Source organism: Budorcas taxicolor, chromosome X, assembly GCF_023091745.1.
Source record: "Budorcas taxicolor isolate Tak-1 chromosome X, Takin1.1, whole genome shotgun sequence".
Classification (NCBI taxonomy): Eukaryota; Metazoa; Chordata; class Mammalia; order Artiodactyla; family Bovidae; genus Budorcas; species Budorcas taxicolor.
The window spans coordinates 79,520,113-79,534,267 of NC_068935.1; the positions used below are offsets into that span (position 1 = coordinate 79,520,113).

Here is a 14,155-nt window from a genome sequence, read left to right on the forward strand (position 1 = left end):
GATTTGGAACTTGCTGTAGATTTAGTGCCTATTTAGTAGTACTGAAACTTTCTGTGATTTCTAGAATATTAGCCAATCATCAGGAGATCTCAGGATCTGAAATACATAGAGGATTCTGCATCTCTGTAATAGTATCAGCTCAGATATGCACAGGCTGAAATCTCTTCAGAGCCAGAAAGACAACTTCATTCTTACTTTACAATATGGGAATAAACAAACCAACTAAGCAATTAGAGGAATAGTCTTATTCAAAGTAATATAGTGTGAGAAGATCAGAGAGATTATTGGAGTTACCTAGTTTGAAGTTAATTTGTATTAAATATTTTTAAATCAAAATGTAGAAAAGAAACAATTTTAAATGAAATTATTCTTATTTCTAGACTGTTTTTACTTAACTTGGTCTAGATACTCATGATAGAGTAATGAAGTTGCAACATCAGATTATAAATTAGGAAACTTCCATGAATTTAAGTTTTGTATGGTTTAAAATAATGCAATTATCTTTGATTTTGTTATATTGAAAGTATTGGTATATATGAAACTTGCATTTTTATATGTTCATTTGTTTGCTAATGAAAGTAGTTTTAAGAATCAACCTAACTACTGTCATTGGAACTTCACCAGTATTTTTTATAGTAGAGAAAGTAGACATTTTAAAAATATGTAATGTTTTTTTTATTATGAAAAAGTAGTACATACACATTGAAGAAGTTTTTGGAATATACTAAAAATACTTATTGTCCACCACGCACTGGAATATCAGCTCCGTGGCAGCAGAGATTTTTGTGTGTTTTGCCTACTGCTGGATTCCCAGCACAGCTCCCTGGCACAGAGAATACGCTTGTTAGCTATTTGTTGAATAAATAATCTAAACACAATCGCTTTTAGAAATTTGATGGTTTATTTTCAGTGTTTTTCTGTCTTAATTTGCTCTTTTACAGAATTTATAGACAGCCCTTGTTTTTCAGTTTTTTTACTAATCTTATAATTCATATTGGTGCATATTCATTTTTTAAATGGAAAACACAGTTTTATATTCAACAGTTTTAATGGTTGCATAGTAATTTGTCACTATCGTATTGTGGAAACCGCCAGTATGCATCATTTTTATTGTCATTATAATCTGCGTTGCTTTTATTAATAATATCTTTGTTACATTTCCCCCCATTTATTTCAGGTGACTTTTCAGAAGTACAATTTCTGAAATAAAGAGAATCATAATAGCAGCTGTCATTTATTGAATACTTACTAAGTGCTAGCTCTTTTGCTATGTAATTTACATGTATTATCTCACGTCAGTCTCTCAACAACCCTGAGAGATTGGTGATTTGTTCCCCACTTTACAGATGGCAAAACTAAAGTCCAGAAAAACTAACTAAATTGACGATGGCCATAAGAGTGGCAAGTGGTTTCAAATATGGATCTGTCTGACTGACTTCATATCCCAAGCTCTTAATCACTGGGTTTTTAGCATATATTCAAATTGCTTTTCAAAAGGTTACTTTGCCTGCTTCACTGCATTCTCTGTAGCATTGGGTATTACTGGCATATAAAAAGGCTTTGATAAATTGTTAGGCAATACATGATATATGGAAAACATTTAGAAAGTAGATTTTTAACAAAGGAAAATTATTGAAAATAGCTAAGCTTCCTCAAAAATGAAACTGATGTGATTATTTCATTTTTTCTTTTTGTTAGCTCTTATGGAAATTCTGCATTTTGGCATGTCTCTGAACTTCTGTCTGAATATTGTTAAACTGCTGGTGGATCATGAAAGGTATAGAAGAATTGATTTTCTTTTCTTTAAAGACTAACCTTTTTTTAAGGTTTCCATTAACATAAATTGAATTATATCTGTATCTATCTATATCCATATTCACAAAGCACAATATTTGGCATTGTGCTAATCAAATTAGAAGGTGGAACTGCTTGCTTACTGATTTAAACAATAAGTTCGGTTCAGTCGCTCAGTCCTGTACGACTCTTTGCGACCCCATGAACCACAGCACACCAGGCCACCCTGTCTATCACCAGCTCCCGGAGTTTACCCAAACTCATGTCCATTGAGTCAGTGATGCCATCTAACCATCTCATCCTCTGTTGTCCCCTTCTCCTCCTGCCTTCAATCTTTCCCAACATCAGGGTCTTTTCCAATGAGTCAGCTCTTCGTATCAGGTAGCCAAAATATTGGAGTTTCAGCTTCAACATCAATCCTTCCAGTGAACACCCAGGACTGATTTCCTTTAGGATGGACTGGTTTGATCTCCTTGTAGTCCAAGGGACTCTGAAGAGTCTTCTCCAACAACACAGTTCAAAGCATCAATTCGTCAGCACTCAGCTTTCTAGTCCAACTCTCACATCCATACTTGACTACTGGAAAAACCATAGCCTTGACTAGACGGACCTTTGTTGGCAAAGTAATGTCTCTGCTTTTTAATATGCTGTCTAGGTTGGTCATAACTTTCCTTCCAAGGAGTAGTCAAGGAATAAACAATAAGTAGTCAAGTCAATTTTAAAATAGATATTAAAATTTTAAAAAATAAATGAAAAAAGTTTCATTTTAAGATAGGGTTTTGTAAAACCAGAGTTGATGACTAGGTTAACTTGCAGGTCAGTGTCATGTGGAACTGGAAGGCCTGTGCGAGTGTAGTTCTGCAGATGATACACCCCTCTGGCTCTATCATCATGGGATTATTATTAATGTCAGAAGGGACCTTGAAGTACCTGTAGACCTCTTTAGTGGTTTTCAAGCTTTGGTATTCATCAAAATTACTGGGAAATAAGCACTTGAAAAGGTGCTGAACATGGTTAGCAATCAGGAGAATGCAAATTAAAACCACAATGAGAAACTGCTTCATACTACTAGAATGGCTGTAATGAAAAAGATAGATAATAACAGAAATTGACAAGGATGTGAAAAATTGTAATCCTCATACACTGCTGGTGGGAATGTAAAATGGTACGGCTACTTTAGAAACTGTCTGTCAGTTCCTGAATAAATTAAATAGAGAGTTACCATATGACCCAGCATTTCTAATCCTGAGTTAAACAGGAAACATATCCATATAAACACAGGTATATGAATGTTTCTAGAAGCATTATTTTTAATAATCAAATATGGAAATAACCAAAATATCTATGAACTAATGAAAAGAAAAGCAAAATGTAGTATACTTATGTCATGGAATATTGTTGTTTAGTTGCTAAGTCATGTCTGACTCTGTGACCCCATGAACTGCATGCAGCATGCCAGGCTTTCCTGTCCTTCACTATCTCCCAGAGTTTGCTCAAACTCATGTCCATTGAGTTGGTGATGCCATCCAACCATCTCATCCTCTGTCACCCCCTTCTCCTCTTGCTCTCAATCTTTCCCAGCATCTGGGTCTTTTCCAATGAATAGGCTCTTTGCATCAGGTGACCAAAGGATTGGAGCTTCAGCTTCAGCATCAGTCCTTCCAATGAATATTCAAGGTTGATTACTTTTAGGATCGACTGGTTTGATCTTGCTGTCCAAGGGACTCTCAAGAGTCTTCTCCAGCACCAGAGTTTGAAAACATCAGTTTTTTGGCGCTCAGCCTTTATGGTCCAACTCTCACATCCCTACATGACTACTGGAAAAACCATAGCTTTAACTATATGGACCTTTGTCAGCAAAGTAATGTCTCTGCTTTTTAATATGCTCTCTAGGCTTATTGTAGCTTTTCTTCCAAGGAGTAAGCATCCTTTCATTTCATGGCTGCAGTCACCATCTGCAGTGATTTTGGAGCCCAAGGAAATAAAATCTCTTCCTATTTCCATTGTTTTCCCATCTATTTGCCATGAAGTGATGGTACCAGATGCCATGATCTTAGTTTGTTGAATGTTGAGTTTTAAGCCAGCTTTTTCATTCTCCTTTTTCACTTTTTTCAAGAGGCTCTTTGCTTTCTGCCATAAGGGTGGTGTCATCTGCATCTATGAGGTTTTTGATGCTTCTCCTGGCAGTTTTGATTCTAGCTTGTGAGTTATCCAGCCTGGCACTTCTCATGGTGTACTTACTCTGTATATAAGTTAAATAAGTAGGGTGACAGTATACAGCCTTGACATACTTCTTTCCCAGTTTTGAACCAGTCCTTGGTTCCATGTCCAATCCTAACTGTTGCTTCTTATCCTGCATACAGGCTTCTCAGGAGACAGGTGAGGTGGTCTGGTATTCCCATCTCTTAAAGAATTTTCCACAGTTTGTTGTGATCCACATAGTCAAAGGCTTTAACATAGTCAGTGAAGCAGATGTTTTCTCTGAAATTCTCTTGCTTTTTCTGTGATCCAGCGGATATTGGCAATTTGATATCTGGTTCCTCTGCCTTTTCTAAATCCAACTTGTACATCTGAAGTAAGTAATTACATGAATATACAGTTTTAATTGTTTTTTTTGTCCGTGCTGGGTCTTCGTTGCTGTGCATGGGCTTTCTCTAGTGGAGGAGAATGGTGGCTGCTCTTCTAGTTGTGGTGCATGGGCATCACATTGCAGTGGCTTCTCTTTTTGAGGAGTATGAGCTATAGGACATGGGTCTTCAGTTGTTACCATGCTGGACATGGGCTCAGTAGTTGCGGCTGTCAGGCTCCAGAGCACAGGCTCAGGAGTTGTAGCACCTAGGCTTAGTTGTCCTGTGGTAAATGGGATCTTCCCAGACAAGAAATTGAACCAGTGTCCTCTTCGTTGCAAGGCAGATTCTTAACCACTGGACCACCTGGGAAGCCCCACGTGAATGTAAATTTTAATTCACATGTTCTTAGTGAAGTCATTTCTTTGGGAAACTCATTTGGCAGGGACTAATCTTACTCTCTTTTCTATGCTGAAATTGATTGGCCGAGATGGAATTAATTTTATGAACTACATACTCAGAATTTTAGATTTAAAGATTGAATTCTTAAGAATGTGTTTTCTGATTCTTAACATTGTGATAATGAAAAACATTGTTTATTTTGCCTTTCTCAATTAATATTACTAAAGTTACTAAAGAACTACAAATTAAACTAGTATAGTGTGATAGTAAATTCTTATTAGACAAATTTGGAATATCAGATGTAGTGGACATTTACTGCTTTTGGTCAGTCATTACTCATTCAGTCCACTTTCTTATTGATAACATTATCCAAATTTCCATTTAGGTAGCTACTTATTCCCTATCAGTATATGTGGACATTGACATATTAGTGTAGGAAAAAAGAATTTCAGTTTTCTATTTCCAATCGAAAAAATAATCAATTTCAAGAAGAAAATTTGACAAATTAAGTATTTTTTAGATTTCAAACTTAAAATATAGCTTGTATTTTTTTACATGTTTGTACTATGTTAGTATGTGTGTACTTAGTCACTCAGTTATGTCCAACTCTGCAACCCCATGGACTCCTCTGTCCATGGGGATTCTCCAGGCAAGAATACTGGAGTGGGTTGCCATGCCCTCCTCCAGGGGTCTTCCCAACCCAGGTCTCTCGCATTGCAGGCAGATTCTTTACCATCTAAGCCACCAGGGAAGCCGTTAGTATGCTTGGACAATAATTCAGTTAATAAAGTTTGGTTACGTATCTGGCCATTTTTTTAACGTGTGGTCTATTTCACTCATGTATATTATACAATTACATCTATAGACCGTATAAAAAGTTGCATTATATAATGGATAATTATTTTAATAATTGTATAGCAAAAGCAAAAATACATGTTACGTAGAGAAGTTTCTTTTAGTGATAAAAGCTAAATGTGCAGAATGTTAACTGTTAGAAAGTGAATGCAGTTCTGCTATTAAGAAAGCTAATGTCTTCTGATGACAAAATTTTGAGTACTATGATGAATGAATGAAAATACCATGTTTCAAGTGATATAAAATTTTTTTTTTACCTTTTGTAGTCAAGCTTCTTTAGGATTCACAGTGCAGACAACTCCAGGTTATTTGTTTATGAGATCCTGATCATACGTGGTGCTGTATAAAGGAAGAACACACGCTTTGAGTTCTAGAAAAGCAGTTAGTTTGACATTTTGTTATTGTGAATAGTTTTCCAGAAACTATTTGCTTGTGTCTGTTTACTCTCTGACTTTATCATTTAAGTAAACTTGTCTAAAGATAAGATTAATTTTCAATGCCTTTTTCTCACCACTCCTTGCTGGTTTATGTTAATCTCAAACTTTATAATATATATATATATGATCAACTGAAGATCTTGTTAAAATAGAGATTTTAATTTAATAGGTCTGGGATGGGGACTGAGATTTGCATTTCTAACAAGCTTCCCGATGATGCTGATATTGTAGATCTGTGAACCATACTTTGGCCAGGTTTGGGAGTTTATTTATTGCCAACTTCGAGGCGGGGGGGGCATCACAATTTTTCCTGTCTCTAGTTATCATCACCCCTCCGGTTTTCCATAATTTCTTAAAGACTTTTATGAGTCTCATCTACAAATGTCTTAGTCTCTTATAATACAAATTCATTTGATCTAAGGGTCCTAAAGTGAAAGTGAAATCGCTCAGTCATGTCCGACTCTTTGCGACCCCATAGACTGTAGCCTATCAGGCTCCTCTGTCCATGGGATTTTCCAGGCAAGAGTGCTGGAATGGATTGCCATTTCCTTCTCTAAGGGATTTTCCCTACCCAGGAATCGAACCCGGGTCTCCCGCATTGCAGACAGACACTTTACCGTCTGAGCCACCAGGGAAGCCCTAAACTCTTTCATAGAACTCTTTTATTAGTTACTATTACTACTATCTTCTCACATTGCTTTTTAATTTCTTCTTTTCAGAATTTTTATCAATATTTTTACTCTGAAATTTACCATGAGTATAATGAAAATTTTAAAGAAAAAAGATCATATTTAACTTACTATCCTAACAATCTGTTTTTAGTTTTTTTCTTTCCTTCAGCTTTGTTCCCAGCCTTTTTCTTATAGAAGGCTTGATTTTTTTTTTATTAACATAATAGTTTTTGAACTCACTGTTGAATATTACAATAAAATGTTTAAGAGCTCTCTCATTTCTTCACACTAAAAGAGTTCCTGAAGAGTTGTATTGATATAAAATTGGATATAGTAAATACTATTTTTCCATAGGTTTACATTATAAAAATAAAAATGACTTAACCTCCAGGAAATTCCCAGGCAGTCCAGTGGTTAGGACTCCATGCTTTCACTGCTGAGGGCCTGGGTTCAATCCCTGGTTGGGGAACTAAGATCTACAAATGGACCATAACTATAATGAAAATTTTAAAGAAAAAAGATCATATCTAAGCTTAGTATCCTAATGAGTTGTGCGGCATGGTCAAAAAAAAAAGACTGACCTCCAAAAAATATTTGGCTCTAAGATATAATAAAATCATACTTAGGAATGCAGCAAAATTTTTTAATGATATGTAGATGAACTTCGTTCCTTTAATATATAATAATAAGTACTTGAGTGGGTTGCAGAAATGGCATGCTAGCTGAGATGAGTGAGACAATTTCCTAAAAACATAGAAAAAGAGGCAGATTTCTAATATTAAGGCCTCACACTCTCAAAACTAATTCCTTCCTGGGATAGGTCTAAAGGATTATCATTAGACACTAAGAGGTAAAAGCAGTCATCAACTACCTCTGGGATTTTATTTAATCATGCCACATGGTTTTTCCCATATAATAGCTACCATCAAAACAGAGGACTGTTGTTAAGACTGTTACCAAAGATCTTTCTTCTTCTCTCGTTTCTGGTGAGACATTCATATAACATACTTTGGTAAGGCATGAAGTAGAATTTTTGTTTTAATAAAAATTCTTATTGAGTTCATTAGAAATCATAGTTCCAGTCTGTAGGAAGTGAAGGTGGCACAGAATATATACTCATTTCTTGACTTTTCAGTATATTTTGTTTGGATAAATCATTTGTAGTTTTTTTTTTTTTTAATTTCCCCCTGGGGTAGGGATTGGTTTTAGGATGTTTGAGATGGTAAAAGGAATAGAAAGGATTTTTTAAGGTTGATTGTTTTTCGGAGACAAGAGTTTGATTTTCCTTAGCACATTGGTTGCATTGCAGTTCATTTTATCAACAAAAGTTGTGTCTAGTGCAACATGTTGTCAGGGGTCTGGTTGGAGATAAATAGAAATATAAGAAGCAGACATTCCTCCAATGAATTTACTGTCCACTACAATAAGCTAAGCATGTGTATGCTTGATTAGTCAGCTGACAGTAAAATGTAGAATTTGAGAAATGCATAGTATAGGTGATTTATATTAATCCTATATGACTTTAGAAGAAGGAGTAAAAGCTCACTGTGGGGTCCATTGGTCACAGAATGCTTAATGAAGGGGATAGCGACTTAGAAATGGGTAAGATTTTCATAGGTGAGTAAGTAGTAATGACTGACAGGAAGATTAAAGTGATCAAAAATGTGGGCACAAGGTGCTAAAATTTAGTCCAATTTAGCATCGTCTATGTAAAGGACAACATATGGAACACATAGGGGCTTCTTTCAGGGAACTTAAAAGTCTTACTGTAAAGAAGATATTTGTAAAGATAACAATACAAGACAGCACATGGAAAAGGAGAATAATTGACAAATTAGTATAGGAATTCAGAAGAGGCCTAGACCATTGTGTACTGGAAACATCAGAAAGGTTTCTTTGAGAGTGAGATTTGAGTTAGGCTTTGAAGGTTGGAGAGGACTAGGAAGATGGAAAGGAGGAATAAGGATGTATTCAGAATATGATTAGCAGTTCAGAGAGGCTGCAGCATCTGGTCCCATCAGTTCAGTTCAGTTCAGTTGCTCAGTCATGTCCGACTCTTTGCAACCCCATGAATTGCAGCACGCCAGGCCTCCCTGTCCATCACCAACTCCCGGAGTTCACCCAAACTCAGGTCCATCGAGTCAGTGATGCCATCCAGCCATCTCATCCTCTGTCTTCCCCTTCTCCTCCTGCCCCCAATCCCTCCCAGCATCAGGGTCTTTTCCAATGAGTCAACTCTTCGCATGAGGGGGCCACAGTATTGGAGTTTCAGCTTTAGCATCAGTCCTTTGAATGAACACCCAAGACTGATCTCCTTTAGAATGGACTGGTTGGATCTCCTTGGAGTCCAAGGGACTCTCAAGAGTCTTCTCCAACACCACAGTTCAAAAGCATCAATTCTTCGGCACTCAGCTTTCTTCACAGTCCAACTCTCACATCCATACATGACCACAGGAAAAACCATAGCCTTGACCAGACAGACCTTTGTTGGCAAAGTAATGTCTCTGCTTTTGAATATGCTATCTAGGTTGGTCATAACTTTCCTTCCAAGGACAAGCGTCTTTTAATTTCATGGCTGCAGTCACCATCTACAGTGATTTTGGAGCCCAAAAAACTAAAGTCTGACACTGTTTCCGCAACTATTTTCCATGAAATGATGGGACCAGATGCCATGATCTTTGTTTTCTGAATGTTGAGCCTTAAGCCAACTTTTTGACTCTGCTCTTTCACTTTCATCAAGAGGTTTTTTAGTTCCTCTTCACTTTCTGCCATAAGGGTGGTGTCATCTGCATATCTGAGGTTATTGATATTTCTCCTGGCAATCTTGATTCCAGCTTGTGCTTCTTCCAGGCCGGCATTTCTCATGATGTACTCTGCATGTAAGTTAAATAAGCAGGGTGACAATATACAGCCTTGACGTACTCCTTTTCCTATTTGGAACCAGTCTGTTGTTCCATGTCCAGTTCTAACTGTTGCTTCCTGACCCGCATATAGGTTTCTCAAGAGGCAGGTCAGGTGGTCTGGTATTCCCATCTCTTAAAGAATTTTCCACAGTTGATTGTGATCCACACAGTCAAGGGCTTTGGCATAGTCAATAAAGCAGAAATAAATGTTTTCCTGGAACTCTCTTGCTTTTTCCATAATCCAGCGGACGTTGGCAATTTGATCTTTGGTTCCGCTGCCTTTTCTAAAACCAGCTTGAACATCTGGAAGTTCACGGTTCACGTATTGCTGAAGCCTGGCTTGGAGAATTTTGAGCATTACTTTACTAGCATGTGAGATGAGTGCAATTGTGCAGTAGTTTGAGCATTCTTTGGCATTGCCTTTCTTTGAGCTTGGAATGAAAACGGACCTTTTCCAGTCCTGTGACCACTGCTGAGTTTTCTAAACTTGCTGGCATATTGAGTGCAGCACTTTCACAGCATCGTCCTCCAGGATTTGAAGTAGCTCAACTGGAATTCCATCACCTCCACTAGCTTTGTTCGTAGTGATGCTTCCTAAGGCCCACTTGACTTCACATTCCAGGATGTCTGGCTCTAGGTGAGTGATCACAGCATCGTGATTATCCTGGTCATGAAGATCTTTTTTGTACAGTTCTTCTGTGTATTCTTGCCACCTCTGCTCAATATTTTCTGCTTCTGTTAGGTCCATACCATTTCTGTCCTTTATCGAGCCCATCTTTGCATGAAATGTTCCCTCGGTATCTCTAATTTTCTTGAAGAGAGTCTTTCCCATTCTGTTGTTTTCCTCTATTTCTTTGCATTGATCGCTGAAGAAGGCTTTCTTATCTCTTCTTGCTATTCTTTGGAACTCTGCATTCAGATGCTTATATCTTTCCCTTTCTCCTTTGCTTTTCACTTCTCTTCTTTTCACAGCTATTTGTAAGGCCCCCCAGACAGCCATTTTGGTTTTTTGCATTTCTTTTCCATGGGGATGGTCTTGATCCCTGTCTCCTGTACAATGTCATGAACTTACGTCTATAGTTCGTCTGGCACTCTATCTATCAGATCTAGTCCCTTAAATCTATTTCTCACTTCTACTGTATTATCATAAGGAATTTGATTTAGGTCATACCTGAATGGCCTAGTGGTTTTCCCTACTTTCTTCAATTTAAGCCTGAATTTGGCAATAAAAAACATTAAATTAGAAGATTAATTAAATTAATTGTTAATAATTAATATTTAATATTAATTATCAATTAACTGATTAATTTATTTTCTAATTAAATTAAGTCTTCTAGTTGATATGGCAATTAGAGAAGAAACTGAAATAAAAGAAATCCAGATGGGAAAAGAATAGGTAAAACTCTCACTGTTTGCAGATTACATGATATAATACAAAGAAAACCCAAAAGAAACTAACAGAAAATTACTAGAGCTAATCAGTGAATTCATCCAGTTGAGGGATACAAGATCAATACACAGAAATCACTTGCATTTCTATATACTAACAATGAAAAATCAGAAAGAGAAATTAAGGAATCAGTCTCATTCACTACTGCAAGAAAAAGGATAAAATATCTAGGAATAAGCTTACCTAAGGAGACAAAAAAACCGTGTATGGAAAATTATAAGACACTGATGAAAGCTGAGCACCAAAGAATGATGCTTTTAAACTGTGGTGTTGGAGAAGACTTGAGAGTCCCTTGGACTGCAAGGAGATCCAGCCAGTCCATCCTAAAGGACATCTGTCCTGGGTGTTCATTGGAAGGACTGAAGCTGAAACTCCAATACTCTGACCACCTCATGCGAAGAGTTGACTCATTGGAAAAGACCCTGATGCTGGGAGGGATTGGGGGCAGGAGGAGAAGGGGACGACAGAGGATGAGATGGCTGGATGGCATCACCGACTTGATGGACATGAGTTTGAGTGAACTCCGGGAGTTGGTGATGGACATGGAGGCCTGGTGTGCTGATTCATGGGGTCGCAAGGAGTTGGACATGACTGAGCAACTGAACTGAACGGAACTGATAATGTATTGGTGTTTTTCTTTCTGGCTCACTTCACTCCGTATAATAAGCTCCAGTTTCATCCACCTCATTAGAACTGATTCAAATGTATTTTTAATGGCTGAGTGAAACTCCATTGTGTATATGTACCACGGCTTTCTTATCCATTCGTCTGCTGATGGACATCTAGGTTGCTTCCATGTCCTGGCTATTATAAAACAATGCTGCAATGAACATTGGGGTACACATGTCTCTTTCAATTCTGGTTTCCTCAATGTATATGCCCAGCAGTGGGATTGCTGGGTCGTATGGCAGTTTTATTTCCAGTTTTTTAAGGAATCTCCACACTGTTCTCCATAGTGGCTGTACTAGTTTGCATTCCCACCAACAGCGTGAGAGGATTCCCTTTTCTCCACACCCTCTCCAGCATTTATTCTTTGTAGACTTTTGGATAGCAGCCATTCTGACTGGTGTGAGATGGTACCTCATTGTGGTTTTGATTTGCATTTCTCTGATAATGAGTGATGTTGAGCATCTTTTCATGTGTTTCTGAGCCATCTGTATGTCTTTGGGGAAATGTTTGTTTAGTTCTTTGACCCATTTTTTGATTGGGTCATTTAGTTGTCTGGAATTGAGCTGCAGGAGCTGCTTGTATATTTTTGAGATTAATTCTTTGTCAGTTGCTTCATTTGCTATTATTTTCTCCCATTCTGAAGGTTATCTTTTCACCTTGCTTATAGCTTCCTTTGTTGTGCTGAAGCTTTTAATTTTAATTAGGTCCCATTTGTTTATTTTTGCTTTTATTTCCAGTATTCTGGGAGGGGGGTCATAGAGGATCCTGCTGTGCTTTATGTCCGAGTGTGTTTTACCTATGTTCTCCTCTAAGAGTTTTATAGTTTCTGTCTTACGTTTAGATCTTTAATCCATTTTGAGTTTATTTTTGTGTATCTGGTTAGAAAGTGTTCTAATTTATTCTTTTACAAGTGGTTGAACAGTTTTCCCAGCACCACTTGTTAAAGAGATTGTCTTTTCTCCATTGTACATTCTTGCCTCCTTTGTCAAAGATTAGGTATCCATAGGTGCATGGATTTATCTCTGGGCTTTCTATTTTGTTCCATTGATCTATATTTCTGTCTTTGTGCCAGTCCCATACTGTCTTGATGATTGTGGCTTTATAGTAGAGCCTGAGGTCAGGCAGGTTGATTCCTCTAGTTCCATTCTTCTTTCTCAAGATTGCTTTGGCTATTCGAGGTTTTTTGTATTTCCATACAAATTGTGAAATTATTTGTTCTAGCTCTGTGAAAAATAGCATCAGTAGTTTGTTAGGGATTGCATTGAATGTATAGATTGTTTTGGGTAGTATACTCATTTTCACTATATTGATTCTTCTCATCCATGAACACAGTATATTTCTCCATGTATTAGTGTCTTTTTTGATTTCTTTCACCAGTGTTTTATAGTTTTCTATATATAGACCTTTAGTTTATTTTGGTAGATATATTCCTAAGTATTTTATTCTTTTCGTTGCAATGGTGAATGGAATTGTTTCCTTAATTTCTCTTTCTGTTTTCTCATTATTAGTGTATAAGAATGCAAGGGATTTCTGTGTGTTGATTTTCTATCTTGCAACTTTACTATATTCATTGATGAGCTCTAGTAATTTTCTGGTGGAGTCTTTAGGCTTTTCTATGTAGAAGATCATGTCATCTGCAAACAGTGAGAGTTTTACTTCTTCTTTTCCAATTTGGATTCCTTTTATGTCTTTTTCTGCTCTGATTGCTGTGGCCAAAACTTCCAAAGCTGTTGAACAGTAGTGGTGAAAGTGGGCACCCTTCTCTTATTCCTGACTTTAGCGGAAATGCTTTCAATTTTTCACCATTGAGGATAATGTTTGCTGTGGGTTTGTCATATATAGCTTTTATTGTGTTGAGGTATGTTCCTTCTATTCCTGCTTTCTGGAGAGTTTTTTTATCATGAATGGATGTTGAATTTTGTCAAAGGCTTTCTCTGCTATCTATTGAGATAATCATATGGCTTTTATTTTTCAATTTGTTAATGTGATGTATTACATAAATTGATTTGCAGATATTGAAGAATCCTTGCATCCTGGGATAACGCCCACTTGGTCATGATATATGATCTTTTTAATGTGTTGTTGGATTCTGATTGCTAGAATTTTGTTAAGGATTTTTGCATCTATGTTCATCAGTGATATTGGCCTGTATTCTTTTTTTGTGGCATCTTTGTCAGGTTTTGGTATTAGGGTGATGGTGGCCTCATAGAATGAGTTTGGAAGGTTACCTTCCTCTGCAGTTTCCTGGAAGAGTTTCAATAGGATAGGTGTTAGCTCTTCTCTAAATTTTTGGTAGAATTCAGCTATGAAGCCGTCTGGATCTGAGCTTTTGTTTGCTGGAAGATTTCTGATTACAGTTTCATTTTCTGTGCTTGTGATGGGTCTGTTAAGATTTTCTATTTCTTCC

The 14,155-nt window shown here is 37.0% G+C and overlaps 1 protein-coding gene across 1 annotated transcript in view; it reads left to right on the plus strand.

The window, feature by feature from the left end:
• The window catches only part of TEX11 (testis expressed 11), a 247,086-nt gene that overhangs the window by 112,428 nt on the left and 120,503 nt on the right, over positions 1-14,155 (plus strand). Inside the window, exon 13 of the mRNA XM_052662695.1 lies at positions 1,699-1,777. Coding sequence (XP_052518655.1) covers positions 1,699-1,777 — 79 coding nt within the window. The remainder of the gene's footprint in view (positions 1-1,698; positions 1,778-14,155) is intronic.